At 36.4% G+C, this 21307-nt stretch overlaps 1 protein-coding gene across 5 annotated transcripts in view; it reads right to left on the reverse strand.

Moving 5' to 3' along the window:
- Nucleotides 1-15580, reverse strand: part of LOC149848356 (uncharacterized protein At4g06598-like) — a 33309-nt gene extending 17729 nt beyond the window's left edge. Inside the window, exons 1-6 of one of the 5 annotated variants that reach the window (XM_089993029.1) lie at nucleotides 15246-15572; nucleotides 14668-14898; nucleotides 12819-12931; nucleotides 11779-12543; nucleotides 9489-9564; nucleotides 9267-9393 (exon numbers count right to left, since the gene is read on the reverse strand). In XM_089993029.1, the coding sequence (XP_089849155.1) occupies nucleotides 9267-9393; nucleotides 9489-9564; nucleotides 11779-12500 (925 nt within the window). In that variant the 5' untranslated portion in view covers nucleotides 12501-12543; nucleotides 12819-12931; nucleotides 14668-14898; nucleotides 15246-15572. Of the gene's footprint in view, nucleotides 1-9266; nucleotides 9394-9488; nucleotides 9565-11778; nucleotides 12544-12818; nucleotides 12932-14667 lie in introns of all 5 variants that reach the window. The other 4 variants (XM_089992914.1, XM_089993073.1, XM_089992988.1 and 1 more) reach the window with 4 other exon arrangements.
- Nucleotides 15581-21307: the final 5727 nt, after the last annotated feature.

Consider the following 21307-nt stretch of genomic DNA (forward strand, 5'->3'; position numbering starts at 1 on the left):
GACTCCCCATGAAAATGCTTTAACCGATGTATGCACCAATTCAAAAGTATCTTGTGTTTCTACGGCCGATGAAACTTTTTTAAAAATTAAGAGTATAGGAACACCAGATTCCAAACATTCTCAAAGTTATTTTGTTCAAAAAGTTAGAATTGTTCCCAAACTAAATTTAAATATTTTCTTGGTTTCTCAAATTACTGACCATGGATGTGAAATATCTTTTTCATCTAATGATTGCTTTGTGCATGATCTCCAGTCTAGAAGCAGATTGGGCAAGGCCATAAGAAGGGAGATCTTTAATTTATTGATTATTTTACTCTTCCTTCAAACTCATTTTGTACTTATGTCCAAGACAAGAGTATTAAAACTTGACATAAAAGACTTGGACATTCAAGCTACTCTAAAATGTATCTTTTTCCTTTTAGGAACAAATTTTGTAATGAAAAATATATGACTTGCAAACATTATATTCTTGAGAAAAAAAGGGAAAAAAAAGAAAGAAACAAGATGACACACAAACAGTTTCACCACTTGTAGAGTCACAATCATCCACAAACTAAACATCCAAGTTGTTCCTACAGCAGCTATTAAAACAGACCTACTTGATTTGTTGTACAATCTGGAAGGTCCCTTGATCTAAAAATGTAAGACCTGTTATAAACAGATGGCTTTGGATGTTTTCCAACTATAATGAAATCTAAAGCATAACTGACTGAAAAAAATGTTTGGTGAAAACAAATGAATCCGGAAGAGCTGCATACAAGAGGCCATGGGCGAAAATCATTGTGTCGATTCTTCCGAAACTAACATAATGTGAGAACAAATACCAATCTAGCGACATTCCAACTCTCAAATAACAAATGGCAACTTAAGTTTGAATAATGGACAGAAAAACAAAATCTCCAAAGTCCCAGATGGACTTGGAATCTAATAATCACATTGTTTATATCGGCCAAGCCATTATGAACAAGTACTGCAAAATGCTGGAAACACCAATCTAGTTCAACAGCTGAGTGGAAGTGGCAAAACACTGTTTACATATCCATTCAACCGGTCATCATGCTTACTGTTAAAAAGTGTATATACACATAAATATAATTATATATAATATAATATATTTTAATACATGATAAATTATATTTTTATTTTTATTTTCTTTTTCTTTATCTCTTTATTTCTGTATTTTAGGTTTGTCTAATTCATATTGAACTAGACTCAAAACTAGTTAAGAATTGACTAGTTTTGAAATAGCCATTGGAGCTAGTCCAACAGCTAGCTCCAACGACTCCCTAGAGCCCTCTAAAAGCTCATCTCTCTCCCTCTCTCATTGTGTATAAATAGGGGTGACTCCCCTCTCCTTGTAATAATACTTGAGCATTTTATGCAAATGAAATAAAGTTTATTCTTTTTTCTTCTTGAGTTCTCTCATTTATACCCTTTTGTGGGTTATGATTAAAGTGTCTTTAATAGACACTTATTACAAGCATTTGTGCTTTCGTTGAAGATCCTCATTTCCTTACATGGTATCAGAGCTTGAACGTTTCTAGATCCTGGAGAGTTGTCACCTTGTTTTTTGTGTCATTCTAGCAAAAGTTGATTTGTCTCCTTGTTCATGATTCAAGTGCTCTTGTGCCAACATAGTTGAAGAAAGAAGTCATTTGAAGGATCGTTGACTACTTAAAGATCATGATTATGCTCCTGCTCTTTTCTCTTTCTCTAATACTTTTTTTTTCTTTTTCTTTTTTTCTCTCATCTTCTCCCTTTCTCAAAAGTCACCATCATGCCCGTAAAACTAAATTATACTAATTATGTGATGTGGGCTTCAATTATGAAGCATCACATTTGAGGAAAGGGCTAGTAAATGGTTCTGATTCAAAACCAAAAGTAATTTTCACAAATATTGAAAATGAGAAAGAAGTACCTCTCATGGAAGGAGAGAAAAATAAGGCATTACCTATGAGAAAAAGTGGAAAGAATTGAGGATGGGGCATGCCAAGATCATGTCTTGACTAATTAATAGTGTTGACATCAAGAAATGTTCTAGTTTTGCCAAATTCAAGCATGTCAATAAAGCTTAGGAGTATCTTAGAAATATGTATTCCCTTAAAGACATTTTTCACATGTGTGTAATTTGCAAGATAAGGTGCGAACTATGACCCAAAAGGACAAAAGTATTAGACAATATTATGAGTTGTCTGAACTTTGACAAGAGTTGGCTCTTCTTGAGCCAAACAAAAATATTCTCCCGAAGATATCGAGATTCGTCCAAACAACTCAATATGTAACATTTTTACCAATTTGTAAATGGTTTGAGGCCGAAATTTGAAACAACCAAATCTGCCCTTCTATATAGAAGAAAAGTTTCCTTTATTATTAACACTATTGAAGAATTAACTATGGAGGAAAATAGGTTAAAAAAGAATACTCTAAAGACTAAAGAAGATTTTGTTCTAGCCGTAACTAGACCGGAGAATTATATGTGCATTTATAGGCTGCCTCATTTCGGTAGACAAGGTAATGATTATGATAAAAAGAAAGTCATTTGTCACCATTGTCATGAAGCGGAATATTATAGGCATCAATGTCTTAAATTAAAGAGAAGAGATGAAAAGAAAGTTGCATCCGTCGGTTCATCATAAGAATCAAAAGATCCAACCAATCAAGATGCACCCGCGTCTATGGCACAACTAATGAAAATTTTTCAATATCTTCTAAAAGAAGCATCTTCCTCAATTGAAGCCTCAACCGGAGCAGTTGTTTCATCCTTCTCCGATCCCCGTAACTTTTCGTGCCTCCTTGATTCTGGTGGTTCCTTTCATATGACCTCAAATATCAATAGTTTATCTAAATGTCATAATTATAACTCAAGTGTATTAAATGTTTTCACAGTCAATGGTACATCTCTTGAAACAAAAGGAATAGAAAATTTCAAAAAAAAAATAAATTTCAAAAAAATTCTTTATCCCAAAAGTTAGATATATTCCCAAACTAAATCTAAATCTTTTATCTGTCTCTCAAATATCTCATTTTCTTCTCATGGTTGTTGGCTACGAGATCGTTAGTTAAGGAAGCTGATTGGGGAAGGCCATAGAGAAGAAAAACACTACTATATGGATTTTTTGAAATTACCCAAGAATGCTTTTAGTTATAATGTTCAGAAATTAGATTTGGATCTATGGCACAAAAGCCTTGGTCATCCTCGTATATCCAAAATCCAACACTTTTCAAGTTTAGAAAAAAATTGTAATTCTGAAAATTTTGCTTGTAAAAATTATATTCTTGGTAAAATAAAGAGATTACCATTTCATGATAGAACTTTTTTTTCATCTAAACCACTTGAGTTAATACATTCGGACATTTGGGTCTCGCACCGATCATATCAAAAGGCGAAAACACATTATGTATTTTTTGTTGATGACTTCTCTAGGCATACTTGGATCTACTTCTTTAAACATAAATCAGAGGATTTTTTTCATTTTCAAACATTTCACAAAATGGCTAAAAATAAATTTTGAAATGATATTTTGTTTATTCGCACCGATTCAGGAAGAGAATTTTTGTTAAAAGAATTTAAAGATTATTTGAATATACATGGCATTATACATCAAAGATCTTGCCCTCACACACCACAACAAAATGATTTGGCCGAACGAAAACACCAACACATTATGAAAACCACTATGATAGCAAACCAAATACCAAAAGAATTTTGGGTTGAAGCTTGGCCTAACTGCTACCTATCTCATTAATTGAATGTCATCTTCTTTGAAAAATATAACTTCAATTGAAAAAATTGTCAAATTACCTCTTAATTACTCTAAATTAAGAGTTTTTTAATGCAAATGTTTTGTCTTCAACATCAAAAATGATAAACTCTCTCCCCATGTCATTCCTTGTGCCTTTATCGGTTATGCAGATAATCAAAAAAGGTTATAAGTGTTTTGATATTAAAAATGAAAAATTGTATATATCAAGAAATGAATCCTTTTTGGAAAAAAAAAAATTTTGATTTTGAAAAGACCAAGAAAGTAACCGAATATTCTTTTTTAATAGATTTGACTTCAAAATCTGATGGGTGTGACTATGAATGTGGCTTTGACGATGGTCAAGGTATTATTGATATTGAAAATAATGTTATTAATGAAGCACAATTCCATAGGGACACCACTTTTTTGCAATACTCAACATAGAAAATTCAATCTTCCATGTGCATTGGAAAAATATTCAGAAGCACAAACCAAGTCATCCAGAGTCTCTAAACCAGAGTTACCGAAAATGCCTAGCCAAGTGGGGAAGCGCCAAAAAAAATTGGGAAGCGTGCTTCCCCCACACTTCCCCCTTTTTTCTTTTTTCTTTTTTCTTTTGTATTTTTAGTTTTGTTTTTTTTTCTCTTTTTCGCTTTCCCCTCGCTTCCTAGGTCGCTTCTGAGACTATTCTTGTTTTGCTTCTAAGTCATCCCACGCTTTCCTGCTTCCTAAAATTTTGAAAGTGTCTCGCTTCCTGTTTCCGCTTCTCGTATCCCTTCTCGCTCACGCTTCCTCGACTAGCAACCATGCTCTAAACCTCCCAGTAAATTTGTGTTTGAATCTTTTCACCCATATATAAGGCATTTATTGCATTGATACACTCGTATATAGAACCTTCCTATACTCAAGCCAAAGATTTTACATACAGAATGGGTAGAAGCCATGAGGGCAGAATTAGAAGCTTTAAAAAGGGCTAACAATAGACTATTCAAGATATTCCACAAGAAAAGAAACCTATAGGTTGTAGGTGGATTTATAAGATTAAAACCAAAAGTAATGGAACTCTTGAAAAATATAAAGTCAGATTATTGATCAAAGGGTATTCCCAAGAGTATGGCATAGATTACGAATAGGGATGGATTTTAACCTCCACCCCCGCCTTCATCCACGTTTCATGTCCTCCATCCCCGGTTCAAACGGGGATGAGGCGGGGAAAAGTGGCAGGGACGGGGCGGGGATCGGGGCAGGGCCGAGGAAAAGGGTACGTCCATCCCCGCCTCCATCCCCGAACGGGGATGGATTTTAACCTTCGTCCTCGCCTCCATCCCCATTTCATACCCTTCATCCCCGGTCCAAACGGGGCGAGGCGGGGTGGGGCCCCGCTTTCCCCGGTCCACTGCCATCCCTAATTACGAAAAAACTTTTGCTTTGGTTGCCAAGATAGCCGCAGTTAGGACCCTGATAACCTTAGCATTTATTAAAAAATGACCTATATTTCAAATGGATGTCAAAAATATTTTTTCAATAGAAACCTAATTGAAAAAGTATATACAAAAGCATCACCTAGTATAAGTATTTTTAAGGATAAGGCTCTTCGTTTAGAAAATTTTCATTATGGTCTTAAACAAGACCCAACAAAAGCATGATATAACATGTTTAATCATGTTATGCTTGATATTAGATTCAGAACTTGCCTAACACTGTTTTATTTGTTAAGATTTCTTACGTAGAGATTATTATTCTTCTTTACGTGAATGACATGGCAAACTGGGAGTTAAAAACATTAAAAACTTTTTAAAAATCATTTTGAAATGATTGATTTAGGTTTATTGAGATATTTTTTAAGAATTGAAGTTGCTTATTCCTCACGTGGGCATTTATTATCTCAATATAAATTTGCTTTTAATATTGTTTTCAGGTCTGAAATTACAGATGATAACAAAGTGGATACTCCAAAAGTTGTATCACATAGGTGCGGGTGCGGGTACGAGTGTGGATGCGACGATGCGGCACTTTAAAAAAACTTGGGTGCGGGGAGGGTATATATATATATATATAATTTTTAACAATTTTAAGTTAATACTACGTGTATGTGTGTCCATTTATGTATTTATATATATATATATATAATATTAGATAAAAATGAACTTGATTAGGGTTAACTAAATCTACTTTTGGATAGAAATGAACCTTAATGTGGTTAACTTCACCTAATACAAAGGAAGTTGTGTCCAAGTGTCGCACCCGCCTGGGTGCAGGTGCGGTGCCCTGTTAGAAGCGTCTGTGTTACATAGTTCAGAAGTTGTCAACACCAAAATAAGAATCGATGATGGAGAACATCTTGATGATCTCACTCTTTACAGACAGCTTATTGGAGCACTTTCCTACCTCGCCATTACTAGACATGATATAAACACCTTGTACACAGAGGTAGTCAATTTCAGCACGCTCCCACTTCTGTTCACATGGGAGCAGTTTTGCGTATTGTTAGATACATTAAGTCTTCTCTTTCACGAGGCCTTTTCTTGTTTGTTTCATCTTCATTAGATTTAATTGATTATATTGATGTTGACTAGGGAAGTCATCCCAATAACAGGCACACAACCATTGGTTTTTGTGTTTTCTTAAGTGAATTTTGATTTCGTAATGGTACAAGAAGCAGCAAAATGTCTCCCTTTCGTCAACCGAAGCTGAATACTGAATCATGACCACCACAATAATGGAGGTAGTCTGGCTTAGAAGACTCTCGGGTGACACGGGAGTTGAAGTGACAAAAGTCTCACGCATGTGTTGTGACAAGAAGAGTACGATCTACATTGTTAGCAACCAAACATTTCATGAACGCACCAAACATATTGAAATGGATTGTCATTATGTCAGAGAGGAGTATCTACATAGAATCATTGATTTGTCTTGTGTTACATCAGAATACCCATTAGTAGATTTCTTCACCAAACCTCTCGATGCTCTTAGATATCATTTCCTCTTAAACAAATTTTCGCTCATTGTACTGTAAGTTTGAGGAAAAGTGTTAAAAGGTGCATATACAAATAAATATAATTATATCTAATATAATATATTTTAATATATGATATTTATAGGCTTGCAAAGATGAGAGATAGGAAATCGAGGGATCTGGGTATAGTTAGATATATCAAAGATGAAACGCAAAGGGTTTTAGTCAAAGATGAGGAGATTAAGGAGAGATAGAAAGATTATTTTGATAAACTATTTAATGGAAGTCATGCTTAGGATCTTAGAGACTTCTCCATTCCTTTTCATGAGATAAATTGTGACTTCATGCGGAAGATTCAAAAGAAAGAAATTGCAGAGGCTTTGAAGAAAATGAAATCAAGAAGGGCAGTTGGCCCAGATGGTATACCTATCGAGGCTTAGAAATGCTTGGGTGAGAAAGGTTTAGAATGATTGACAAATCTTTTTAACAAGATTTGACAAACAAATAAGATGCCTAATGAGTGGAGGAAGAGTATTTTGGTGCCTCTATATAAGAATAAGGGTGATATACAAGATTGCACAAACTATCATGGCATAAAACTCATGAGTCATACTATGAAACTTTGGGAGAGGGTGATTGAGTATAGGTTGAGGAAGGTTGTCATGATATCGGAGAATCAATTTGGTTTTATGCCTAGAAAATCAACTATGGAAGTTATACATCTTCTTAGACAACTTATTGAGAGATATAGAGAGAGGAACAAAGATTTGCATATGGTTTTTATTGATTTGGAGAAGGCATACGATAGAGTACCTAGGGACGCTCTCTGGTGGACAATGATGAAGAAAGGTGTTTCTCTCAAATACATTAGTATAATTAAAGATATGTACGAAGGAGTAGTAACCAATGTTCGAACTTGTGGAGGGGTGACAACCAATTTTTCTATAACGGTTGGGTTACATCAAGGATCTGCATTAAGCCCTTTCCTATTTGCTATAGTGATGGATGAGCTTACGAGATCAATTCAAGAAAATGTGTTGTGGTGTATGTTGTTTGCTGATGATATTGTTTTGATTGATGAGTCTAGAGCTGGGGTTAATGCTAAGTTAGAATTATGGAGACAAACATTGGAAGCAAGAGCTTTTAAGTTGAGTAAGAGTAAGACAAAATATATGGAATGTCGGTTTAATAAGCAACGAAGTAGTGATGGGAGTGTAGTGAAGCTTAGTGAGCAAGAAATATTGGTGGATGACTGTTTCAAATATTTGGGATCTATCATTCAAAAATATGGAGAAATTGATGAAAATGTAAATCATAGGATAAAGGTTGGGTGTATGAAATAGAAAAGTGCAACTGGAGTGTTGTGCGATCGTAGAATGCCATTGCGGTTGAAGAGAAAGTTTTATAGGACGACAATTAGGCTTGCTTTACTATATGGTACGGAATGTTGGGCTGCCAAGAGACATCATATTCAAAAAATGAGTGTAGTTGAGATGTGTATGCTTAGATGGATGCGTGAAAATACAATAAAAGATAAGATTCGAAACGAGGAGATACGTAAGAAGGTAGGCATTGCATCCATTGAAAATAAGATGAGAGAGAATCATTTACGGTGGATTGGACATATTCGGCGAAGGCCTAATGATGCTCCAGTTAGAAGGATGGAGAAATGGGAAAATATATTAGTTAAAAGAGGTCGGGGTAGGCCTAAGAAGACTTGGATGGAGATGATAGGAAAGGATATGAATGCTTTGAACCTCACAGAGGACATGGCATTGGATATAAATGATTGGAGGAGAAGGATTCACGTGGAAGACCCTGAATGATTTTCTTTTTTGGTTCATATCGTTGACCCCAATTGTTTTGGGATGAAGGCGTAGTTGTTGTTTGTTGTTGTAATAATTTATTTTTATTTTTTTATTTTTATTTTTTCTCTTTATTTCTGTATTTTCAGGTTTGTCTAGTTCATATTGAACTAAACTCAAAACTAGTCAAGAATTGACTAGTTTTGAAATAGTCGTTGGACTAATGGCTACAATTAGAGTCGTTCCTTAGAGCCCTCTAAAAGTTCCTCTCTTCCTCTCTCATTGTGTATAAATAGGGGTGACTCCCCTCTCCTTGTAATAATGCTTCTTAAGCATTTTATATGAATGAAATAAAGTTTATTTTTTTTCCTTCTTGAGTTCCCTCATTTTTACCCTTTTGTGGGTTATGATTAAAGTGTCTTTAATAGACACTTATTACAAGCAAGGAAGATCCTCATTTCCTTACACTTACAACTTAAAAGCAAATTTTTAGCTTTTTAGAATTGTGAAGCTAAAGGGAAGGCATAACAAGACCAGTAACACAATTGAATTTACTTCAGAAGATGTACACTACACATGCATGTGGCTGAAGACAAGTACATAAATATGTAGAGTGCCTTAACTCTGTTAAGCAAAAACAAGTCAGATTCCTATGACGTATATCATTGATGTCTAACTTTTTGTCATAGAAACTTTGACAATGGAGTTACAGCTAGGGGGGAAAAGCACATAATATCATAAAAGTTAAACAAGACAACTTACAATATTTTACAAGTTGCTCCTGAGCCATACTTTCTAACCGTTGCCTCAATGCTTTGTTCTCTAAGCTCAGTATGAGACGCCGCTGGTCAAGAAATTCCAGTTCTGCTGAAACTCCAGATTCTTCAGCCTAAAAATTTCACGCATAAAATATAAATCACTGACTCCACTGACATTCTTCATGAACAGGAAAATTTCCGTAAATTGTAGACTGTCGGAACTTGCCTGCAAAACCTGAACATTTCTTTCCAGTTCAGCTATATACTGAAGTTTCCGAACTCGGGAACGTTGAGCAAATTGCCTGCATTGTGGAATTGTCAAACTGAGAAACACCTCCATATGAGCAAGAGGGGTCACTCAATAAGAAATAGCTGAGTCAATCAGAATAATTTTCTAACAGACCTCTCATTCTGATAGCAATTAATAACAAATAAAGAACATGGCGATGATATTTTCAGTTTGAAGGAATTGACAGCATATCTGTGCAATTAGAATCATTGCTGATTCATTAGGAGCAAATACCTTGGTTGGACTGTGGGAAAAAACTTAGCTCAAATGAGAAGAAATGTCTTCAAACATAATTTTTTTTACTTAGTGTGCCAACAACAGGTTAATCATGAGATACTACCACAAAATGAAATTGTGTCTAACATATGGGCATCTCTAAGCACTGCAGTTCCAAGTTCAGATCCAAGGAGGTCAAACTCAATTGTCATCATGACTAGACAAAGGTATTAATGAGATCAATAACCAAATATCTAGCACTCATGCAATTAAATTGAGGCTTTTGTTGTTCCTACCAAAGGCCTAAAACTGTAGTCGTCTGATTACGTTTTTTTTTTTCTATAAAAAAAGGATTCATGTGACTTGTAAGACCCAGAGCCTACTCATAGTTGATCCTTAAAACAAAAGAAAGGATTAAGCATTCCTAAAAAGAACTGAAAAGCATTTCCACGATATAATGAGATGCTGTTCAACTTGTTTCTATACCTCCCCCACCAGCCCCTTTGATTTTAATGAAAGCTTCAACCCCATTTGATTTACAGGTAAAAGCTTTGGAAGAAGGAAAACGTTCTTCAAAAATGCATGGGGCCTATCCAGTAAAACTTATCACCTGTTAACAAGTTTTTTCAGAACAAAAGTTTGGATGTAGGGACATCTGACTTTTTTTATCCATAAAAACTTTATCCATGGGGCAAGCCTCCAACAGCATAGGACCGGTTGTTGTAACGTATAATAGAAATAGGCATTACATACAACTCGGATGATGGGTAGTGCAAGGAAATGCTCAAAGATTCCTTGTGGATACAATAGGGGTAGTGGTTGAAAGAATTCACAAATGTGTTTTATCGGTAGTGGTAGTGGTGGTAATGAGATAGAGCTAAAGCAAAGAGACGGTAATAATGGTGGTTCGTAAGAAGGTTGGAATAGGGATGTGTTGGGATTTAGTTTACTTCTCATAAGGAAAGGCCTTGTCTTTAATCTTTCCGCTTGAAGAATTATAGAATGAACAAGGAGAGGGTGAGGGTGCAAATCCTAGAAAGAAGAGAACTAGCAAAGTAAAGATGAGACAAGAATAGATAGATTGTTAATGCAAGCAACCCTGAAACCCAACCAACCAGCACACAGGGGAAATCTGCAAGTGTTTCTTATGCTACTCCTCCCTCCTGAACTACAACCACTGAAACCTCTGTTTAAAGTTTTGGGGTGCTGATCTTGAAGGAACTTCAGGGCAATTTCACAATCTTTTTCCCTTTGGTGAATCAAACATTAGAAAAATATCACTCACTTTTTCCCCCAAGGTACATCAAACACTGAAAAAAATTGTCTAGAAAAATAAATCTAGGAGAAACATGTCTATAAAAACAGTTTTTCTCCAAGGTGGAAATGGGCGCCTTTAGGAAAACATGGGAAAAAAAGGCTAGGATTTGACACGAGCAGTCTAGATTTCACAATCTTCTTCAAACAGAACTGTTAAGTGACTACTTTAGTAATCATACCCCTAATCAACTTATCCTAGCCTTTATTATATCAAATATAGCCATATTTAGACAGTGTAAGCTTCTGCAATCACATAGCGGTCTGATTTCAGTGTCACAACTGCAAATTATTCAAAACAGTCAGCAAGAACCAAAACCGAACCAGTTACAGATTATCTGCCACTTGAAGGAAGCAAAGAAAAGTTTAGCTGCCAAAACACTGACACATGTTCATGTAAATGACCCTGTTTCTGGGATAAAGGCCATACTGGGAACAGTAATTCAACTCTAATAATGAAAGTTAACAGTCCTTAAGTTCAAGAAAAGCAAAAGGAAATGTTACATGCTGGAACAAAGTCACGGATCATTATAGCCAGTTGTCTGCACAAACATTTACAAAAAGTCAACAGAGAAGCTAGGATGAAAATCCATGACTATATGAATGCAATACATTAACAAAATCATTTAATGTTCAGTAAACAAGTCAACAGAAAAGGATTAAAAAAGTAGCCATCACAATTTAATGGACAACTTACTGTTTCACATGTTTTTGATCCACCTCAGCTGATGCTGGCTTAACATGCGAGCCCTCCACTTTTTCTGAGGGCCCTTTCTGAGCATGTGGAGCAGAATCCTCTGTGTTTTCCTTTTCAACAGCTGCAGATGCTCCATCTTTCTGAGTAGACAATGATTCTGAACTAGCAGATGCAGTGCTATTCTTTGCAGGTTTATGACTGACTGCATGTATACTATTTGGGGTTGACACCCATCTCCTATTCAATGGTCGCGGTCCAAAAGAATTTGCATTGGAGTATAAAGAAGCATGATAGTCATCTTTAGCTCGCTGAAAGTCAAAAGACCTCTGTAATGTCATGGAAGATACATCTCCATACATAGTTTCCAAATGGGGGAAATTATCTATATTAGAGAAACTTCTAGGTGCTTCCAAGTAAGGAAAAGAGTCGCTCGAGGATCGGCGATGGCCTCCCCTCTTGACAGGCGTGTCAGGCTCATTAAGCAGGTCATCAAGCCATGAAGGCTGTTCTTCAATGAGACAACTCTCAGAGAACGTGCGCTGGTGCAGCTTCTGTCCCTCTCTTGGTTTCGGAATGCCTCTTGATGCTGTTACATGAGCAGCATCATAATCTACAAAGGCATGGTTTACAGTTGGAAAAGGGCTCTTAGGGGGAAGATGTGGCTGGTGTCTTCCTGCATATGACCAAATACTAGCATTTGCAACGCCCTTGTTGTTCGCCATTGATAACTTCAATTGCACCCGAACAAATACGAAAAAGAATAATCTGATCAATGATAGGAAGAAATTTAGGAAATCAAAACAAATATTTCATCTGTACACAACCCAGAAAAACAACCAAAGGAAACAAACCATCATTTAAGAATAAAAAATACAAAACACATTGCTTTAGGTGCAAGTGAAACAGTCCTACACGAAAACAGATTATGCATGAACCTGACTAAACAATTTATAAATGTCTTTCTTATATCTGACAACGGCGAACCTGCTTCCTTGGGATAAAAGGTACAAAACAAAAACAAAGAAAAAGGAGAATCTTACCTAGCGGAACCTGGAGCACAAAAATTAAAGGCTAAAAAATCTACATGAACAGATCAACCAGCACTCTCACCAACTTCTCACAAGTTCTTGCAACTGGATGAAATAGATTATAGCTGCAACAACCAAAATAAGCCTGTGAAAGTCTATGCATTCTAGCCATGAATTCTTCATATGCTACCAGTAAAAACTCTTCCAGCACTTGGCACTCATATTGAAGCATTAAGATAATAACTACAGAGTAAAGCAGATGATCATCAGCTTGCAACACCACAGCCTCAAGAAGTTGCTGGTTATGCTAAATTGAAGAATTATAATGCTGAATTGAAGAACCCCCAAAGGATGCAGAGTAAACATCACCTTAAAGGGCGCAACAGCGAGAAGAATTACCAATTTACCAGCAATAGGAAATAAATCAGGCAAGCTGCCCATCCTCCAATAAGACATATAACACCAAGAACTAGTAAACAATGCAAAGTCAACCTCTCAGTTCAGTTGGCATATCAATTTCCTATTTGTTCGTAATCAATTTTCTTAATATTAGTCATCTGCAAGACCTTGCCATTGAGAGGAAAAATAAGACTCAGGTTTGAAGAAGTCAATTTTTTAAATCTGCAGATTATTTTGCTTGACCATGGTAGAAACCTATGTTACATGGACACTTCACCTAAGCTGACGCACGTCACTGACATGATGTTTTAAAAATTAGAAGTGTCACAAAATTTGGACAGGTGTGTCGGGTGTCCGACACCTTAAATTGTGTTTAGACATGCCGTGTCTAAGGAGTGTCCATACAAGTGCCCAGTTTCTTGCATAAAGGACAGGGGTGTACAACTTTATGGGCACTTCCTTGTTTACGGTGTCAATTAATCTACGGTGTGGAATATACTTACCTGGGAAGTATCCATCACGCATTGACACTCCCATTAGTCTTGATGAATTGTTTTTCACTTTTTGTACTTACAATCTTACATGTTCATAAAACTATAAATTATCAACGATCAAATTACAAATGTGAAGGGGATCTGCATTTTATTTTATGGTATTGTTTGCACAAATCTTTAAATCTCTGTTATATATATATTGCCATGTCCAAGTATCTTGTTTTTTAAGACCCGCTGTGTCAGTGTCCAAGTAACATAGGTATAAACCAATCAAGACATCAAAACCAATAGAAACAGCTGGTTTATCAGGAAAAGAAGACTCAAGTTTCAACATGCCCATTTTGTAAATTCCAGAATAATTTCCAACTATGGTAGAAACCAATCAATATCCCCAAACAAATGGAAACAGACAGTTATTAACTGATATCTTGTAGCATCTACTGAGACACTTTTGAGCACTAAAAGGCCTACCAAAGTACCACTTGAGAAACAGCAAAGCAAATGTCAACCAAAATGAGTCCAGAGTGATGTCAATCAAGCCGCTGAATACAACATCAAATGAATCTCCAATCAATCTTATTTTCCAAAAGAGAACGATCACAAAAACCATCTGAATGAATCATAATGCAATCATCGATATGGCTGATATTCAATAAAATGGAACCAGGAGACCAACCTCAACATAAATCAGAATAAGGAAGCTACATAACACTTTTATAATGCACTGTATAAATTTTTTGTGAAATCAGGTCTTCTTTTTTGTGTGTACGACTACAAAGTTGATGTATAAAAAGAAACTTAGATCGATCAATGACAGGTTAAAAAGTACAGAAGCCTAAAGATTTACAAAGAATAAGCAACACAAAACGTTAAAAACTACAGAAATCCCATACGTGCTCAAGCAACAATTCCTGTAAAGAAATAGCTAAAACACAAAAAGAAAACGAGTGAAAACATCACATACTTACCAATTCAAACTTAGATCAGATACCGGAAACCAGAACACGCCACAAACTAGTCTTTCGGCCAAAGCTTCTTGTAACTCATATCGGAGAAAAACTCAGGGTTCAGAAATCACAAAATCTTCACAACGGTTGTAAATGTAGAAGCAGCAACACCAGACCTTCCGCATAAAAAAGTTCCTCGATGATCAGCCAACCGGATTCCGTGGATTTTTTCTCTCACAATACCAAAGAACCCTATAAAAATGGAATCGTTTGTGGGGAATAGAGTGAGGACGAAGGAATACGATTTCAGAAACCTCTAGATCAAATCAAAGCGTAAAGCAAGAGCCAAAATGCATCAAATTATTGATACACAAGCCCTACACCGCACTTAACCATCTTCCAAAGAAAAAAACACATCAGATCAAGCTTTTCGCAATCCAAAAACACAATTTTTTCCTATTTGGACGATCTCTTGGCCAAATTGGAGAAATAATCGTCTGAAAACAACCGAAATACGATCTAGAACGCCCAAAAACCGAATTTTTAGACGAAACAAAGAAGATAAACCTAAAATTATTGGATTTATGAAGCTTTCGTACCAAAACAGGGGAAATTTTCAGGGTTTTATTTCCGCCGGGGAGAACAGAAACGAAGCCCTAGGATTCGTCGGATTCTTATACGGTTTCTGGTGGGGATTTTGACGAATTCGGATGGAAATCCAGGGATGGAATCGGGAAGGAAAGAGCTGCAACGTGTGGAAGGAAAGCGAGAGATGGGTGGGATCCCGACCGTCCGATTGGCACGGGGACACCGATCGAACAGTTTTCCGGTAAGGGTTGGGTTAAAAAAAGAGTGGATTGACAGAGGAGCGGGAAGAGGATGCCCTTCCTCTCTCTCTCTCTCTCTCTATCTCTCTCTCTCCCTCTCTCTTCCCTAGTTCCCTTTTCTCTCTCTCTCGCTCTTATAGTGCGACTCCGAGAGTACTTAACAAACCAGTTCGCCAATGATTACCTGCCACGTTGTTGGAAATCCGCTTGGCACCAATTTTTCATGCGCCTTTGAACACTTCGAAATCGAATCTTACATGTAGGGCTGAAATTGGTTTGGGTACAATCGACTCGATCCGATTTTGATAGACTCGTGGGTTAGGATCGAGTCTAAAATCTAGATCCCTTAGAAACGTGTAGGTTGTTGAGTTAAAAAATAGAGTCGAACCCACTTGAATCTGATTTGTTTTTATTATGCTCCATATCTAATTTCTAGACCTGATTATAAAAGCAAATCTGCTTACAATTGGATCCATTTTTACCCAATCTATGCTCCAACCTATGAACTTGTACGAGCCTACAATTTCAGCCGTACCCAAACCCCTTATCAAATCCAAATCAATTTGAGTCGGGTTACAGACCAATGTCTAGAATCATTTCAAAAATGGGTCTAACAAAATATAACCCGAACCAACCCAATTACACCTCTGCTTGCATCTAAATATTGAATCTGTTGTGGAACTCATACCAATAATGGAAGTAATCAGACACTTAATCTCGTATCCTCAACAAATAAGAGATTAAAATTCATAATTTTGTTGAAATTCATATATCATTTTTCCTGGCTTCTACAAAGGTTCTTAGTCACACAAAAAAAACGTGTTTGCACATAAGAAGGTTGGCCTAGATATATGTTAATTCAGATTCAGATTCGGATTCATGACATTGCACCAAGTCTTGATATGATTGTTAATTGCTTGTTCTTTACTATATTGGATCTGATTAAATGATTTCGTATTTAATCGTATATATCGACCCCCCTCCCCCCCCCCCCCCCCCAATGCCACGTGGTAGTTAGAGAATCAGGCCTTCACTCTTGCATTCATTAATATCTCCCTCGCTCTCTCTCTCGTGGGGTCGAGATGTATATGCTGCTTAAAAGCACAAATTGACAGAATAAATGATGAAAATGCACTAACTGAATGCGAATATTACCTGAATGCCATTACATGCGCAACGATCTGCAATACCCTCGGAGACGTTTTAACTTTTAAGGAATTACGCTAATTTCTCATTGGACTCGGAATCGGTCTGCTTACAGACTCGGAATGGTACGAAATCACCATCTCGCTTTATGCTGGCCCGTTTGTTCTCCCGATGAACTGAGTTCGCACAAATGGATTTGACTAGGTGCGGTATTTTTTTGGGGTTGGTTTTGTTAAGCGATTTGCTGAACGAGCCTAACCTAGTCTGAACTCGGCTCATATCTACTCAGTATCACTTGGTCCGCATTCGATCAGCTATAGATACTATAGCCAATGTGATTCTCAGACTCGGTTTAGACTCCAACAACACAAAATGCGGTCCCACTTAGGCTAGATTTACCCGCGGATCGACATCCATTCCTGGCCCATCATCATCAGTGAGGTGTCAACCCGGTGAAAACCTGGCCCGCAAGAATTGACACTCCGAGTCGGTGTGACTTCTGATGGCTATAAGCTACGAGTCGATCAACCGTCCCCACCGAGTCGTCCTTCCAACCGTCGCTCGTAGCAAGGAGAGGCGTTGGTGTCAATGTGATCAATGACACCGACGTTTTCGTCATTTTGGTAGCGAAGGGATGGAAAAAAGAGTACCGCCGACGATCTGGCATCCTCCGACACGTGTCTTCCAGCAAAGAGTGGGACCACAGCTTCCTAACAACTTGCGATACGGACTCCGACTGGACAAGTAATTGGCCACGGCAGGAGCTGGGCCTGGCTGTACCGGCTCACGTGGCTGACGTGTCAAGGACGAAAGATGAAGCCCGTCACGAGTTATGACACGTGGATGCCACGGTGGCCTCCCAGGTAAGCCCGATGATGAAGTTGTTTTTTGTTTTTTTAAGGCAAGTTGGAGTTGGTTAGACAGACCCCTACCAGCTATTCAATGATACCATTGGGATTCGAACTTGTAACGTCCTGCTCAATACCAGAAGTGACGTGTGAGGTGGACACAGGAAGACGAGTGTAAAAAGTATGAAGCTAAAAGTTGGATATGGTTGTGAAGCAATTGTTGAAGTGCATGATAGAAAGTAATATGAAGGGGAACAAATCAGAAACTACAAGAAAACTAATAAAAAGCAATATAGAATCAACATGCAAGCAGGATATAAAATTACTATTATTTTTAATATGAAAAATATAAGCAAGGGAGAAGCAATGATATGCAAGGGGGAATCAGTTTAGGAAGCAAGCTTATTATAAAAAATACTATTAAATATGAAAAAATATAAAGCGAGGGAGAATCAATTTAGGAAGAGATAGGTGAAGCAGGCTTGTGAATGTAAGTTGATGAGATGTCACAAGTTTGAAACCCACAAGTGTGTTAAATGTGACTTGAATTTTGGTGGGTCAATGTGCCACGTAAGAGTCTTCTTCTTTCATCGTTTATGATAACCCATATGAGATGGGTACTGTGAGTCAAAAGAAAATGTGGGTTTTTTAAGTTTTAAGAAAATAAAAATAGAAAGAAAGGGTGTGCTCTTTTGGGGCAAATGTGTGAGATTGTGTTTTTTTTGGTGAGTCAAACAATAAGCGTGGTTGTTCTCGTTTGTGACTTTATTTATTTTTTCTTATAATGATTATTGATTTTTATATTAATAAAGGTTTTCAGTGCTTTTTTCGTGAATGTAGGCACATCGCCAAACCATATAAAACCTCTTATCAAATGATGATTAAGTTGGGTGAGGGAATCATGTTTTTTTAACCATGTTGTCCATGTCCGCATTTAGAGCCGTACGCTCCTTTGCAGCCATACATGTGTATTGACCAGGTTTAATGTTATAGTTTTTTTTTTTTTTTTGGCTAAAACCATCACCAGTAAACGATAAAATTGTCACGAAAAAGCCCTAATAACTTAACCGCAACTCAATGACGAAAACTGGGATTTTCTTAGTAGTGGAAAATCACATCATAAATTAAAAAATGTTTATTTTTCTCGAAAGTACTAGTGAAAACAACACACAATGTGTGTAAGTTTTGAAAATATTGGAATATATATATATATATATATACATTATAAGAAAAAGGCAATATTATAAATGTTAATGTCGTCTAATAATGAAATTCTAATTAAATGTAGGAACTATTTTGAAGCTACCGAGGACTTTTAGTATTTTATCGGCTATGAAAGCCCTAGATAATATCACGTTTTCATGATATTTTCAAAGCAATTATGTGGTGTTAACACAAAGTTTACTGCTCAATTAAAACCATTGTAAAAACATTTGGCTGTTTTCAAATATGATTTTATCATAATATTTTCAAAAACCACCATAATCCTAAAAAAAATGATCTTTTTCTAAATATCACCTATTTTGAGAATATTGCCTGCCTATTTTGATATTATTGCATTATTAACATGATATCTATATTTTGTAATATGTTTTTATATTTTTAATGTGTTCTATATATTTCTTAAGATTTAAATATACAGATATGTTTCATGATTTTCTCAACAAATGATTGTTAATTTATTTCAATATTTTCTATAATTGAAACATGAGAGGCATCAATGATTTCATAACAGCAACCTTCAAACTAGCTAGAGCCTCCCATATGCCAAGTCCATGTCAATGTTAAAGCCTATGTACCTCACCTAAATATGTCAGGTTTATGAACGTGTAAGATTAGCTCATAATTGTGAATCTGGGCTGAATTCTTGATCATGTAAAAAGGAACCTTCAATAAATAGCACTTAGAAAATTCTCATTATCCAAAGTATTCAAATGATCACTCAGGTTGCGTTTGGATTTATGGTTGACTAGGTAAAGTAAATTCTCCTAGAGGTGACTGAATTCATGTCTGTCCGGGAAAAGCAGTCAGTTTTATTCATCGATTCAGTTCTATTTTTTTTTTTAAAGTAAACCTGTGTAAAGTGTAACGTGTTTTATTTAATATGTTTTGATGCAAAATTGTCATTCTTTAGCAATATCATCTTTATGAATGCTGTTTGTATTGGCATATATTATTCAGTCAATTTTTTTCATTTATTTTTTGAGATTTTTTTTTTGTATTTCTTGAATTTTGAATAAAACTAAATTTTTAAATGTTTCGATTCAAAAAACGATTCGATCCAATTCTTTGGTTTTTTTCTTTAAAGGAAACAGATTCACCTAGTGAAGCCATTTTAATTTTTAACAACATTGTCCTTGACATCTTGCCTGTGAAGCTCTTGTTGTGCCCTTGATCGCGCCAACATCCTACCCCAACAAAGACGGGGGCGCAGTGTTCCTATCCACATCAGATCCAAATAGGCCCTACCTTGGATTGTTGGTGCAACCAAGTGACCCATCACCTGCTTGGGAGAGAATGTAGTGGGAATCAATCAAGTGTACTACAAATATATATGGTTTTGTCTATCATCATATGAAAAGAACGATCATGCTTTCCTTCCATTGCATTGTCTAGCTAAGGAACACCCACACACAAAAGGATCATAATGGAAAATCAACCTAGTTTATGCATAGCCTCATGATAAGGATATATCATGAAGAAAAAATTCAACTAGTGTAGGTAAAACCTTATGATGTCATAGCTAAACCCATACTATATGTGAAAAAGTAACATGATTCATATGACGATGAAAAACCCATATGACTATGAGGAAAATAACACATAGCATATATGAAAAACTCGTAATTAAATGATGAAAAAATTCACATGATTAAGTGGAAAATAACTTATAACATATGAGAAAAACATCATTGATATAATCCACATAGGGGTGGGCATCGAGTCGGCCTACTAATGGATTGGTTAATGGCCTAGCCTGTTTACTAACAGATTGAGTTTTGGCCAAGCTCTTAATGGGCTCAGGTTTGAAGAGAAGCCCATGTCTTGACGCATTGGCCCAACAAGCCAATATGAAGCAGGCGTAATCTTAAAATGCATAAATGTTTGACTAAAATTATGGGTTAATGAGAAAATAGCAAAATCTTATGCAACTAATTCCTAATTAGTGCAACTAATTAGGTAAATAATAATAATTAACAAATAACAAGTTCCCATGCAACTAATTAGGTAAATAATAATAGTTATCCAAGTTACTAGGTAAAAGTTAAATTTTAAAATTGTTATATTATTAAAAAAATAATAAATAACTCAGCCCCATCGGGACGACCTGATAGCCCGCAGGCCGGCCTGAGCCCAGCCCATGTATATAATGGGTTTGGTTTCGGCCTGGTACCTAACGGGATCGGGCTTAAAATCCCAAACCCGACCCATGGCGGGTCGGGTCAGCTTGGCCCATTGGGCTGTTGGGCCGATTGCCCACCTCTAAACCTAAGGAATAGTGCATGGTTATTTTGTGTATGTTTTATCATAAAATGTTAAATGTGATACATGACACGATGTGAGTATTCACCCTGTGTGATCAAGTGGGAGTTGTTGGATTCGGGCTTTGGATCCAATGTGATGATAGGGTAGGGGGTACTGGATTTTATGGAGCATTATCTCTAATTAGTGGTGGATTAAATCCAATCCTTAGGAATGCCTGTAAATTAAAACCATGGCTATGGCAGTTCAATAAGGCAGAGTGTTATGTGCTCAATAAGAAGATTGTGGAGAGTCCCATGGTTAGAGATGGGTTGAAATAGCTCAATGGATAGAGCATGTATTTTTCACATAGATGAT

This window comes from Nuphar pumila, chromosome 1, assembly GCF_984573655.1.
Source record: "Nuphar pumila chromosome 1, dmNupPumi1.hap1.1, whole genome shotgun sequence".
Taxonomy (NCBI): domain Eukaryota; kingdom Viridiplantae; phylum Streptophyta; class Magnoliopsida; order Nymphaeales; family Nymphaeaceae; genus Nuphar; species Nuphar pumila.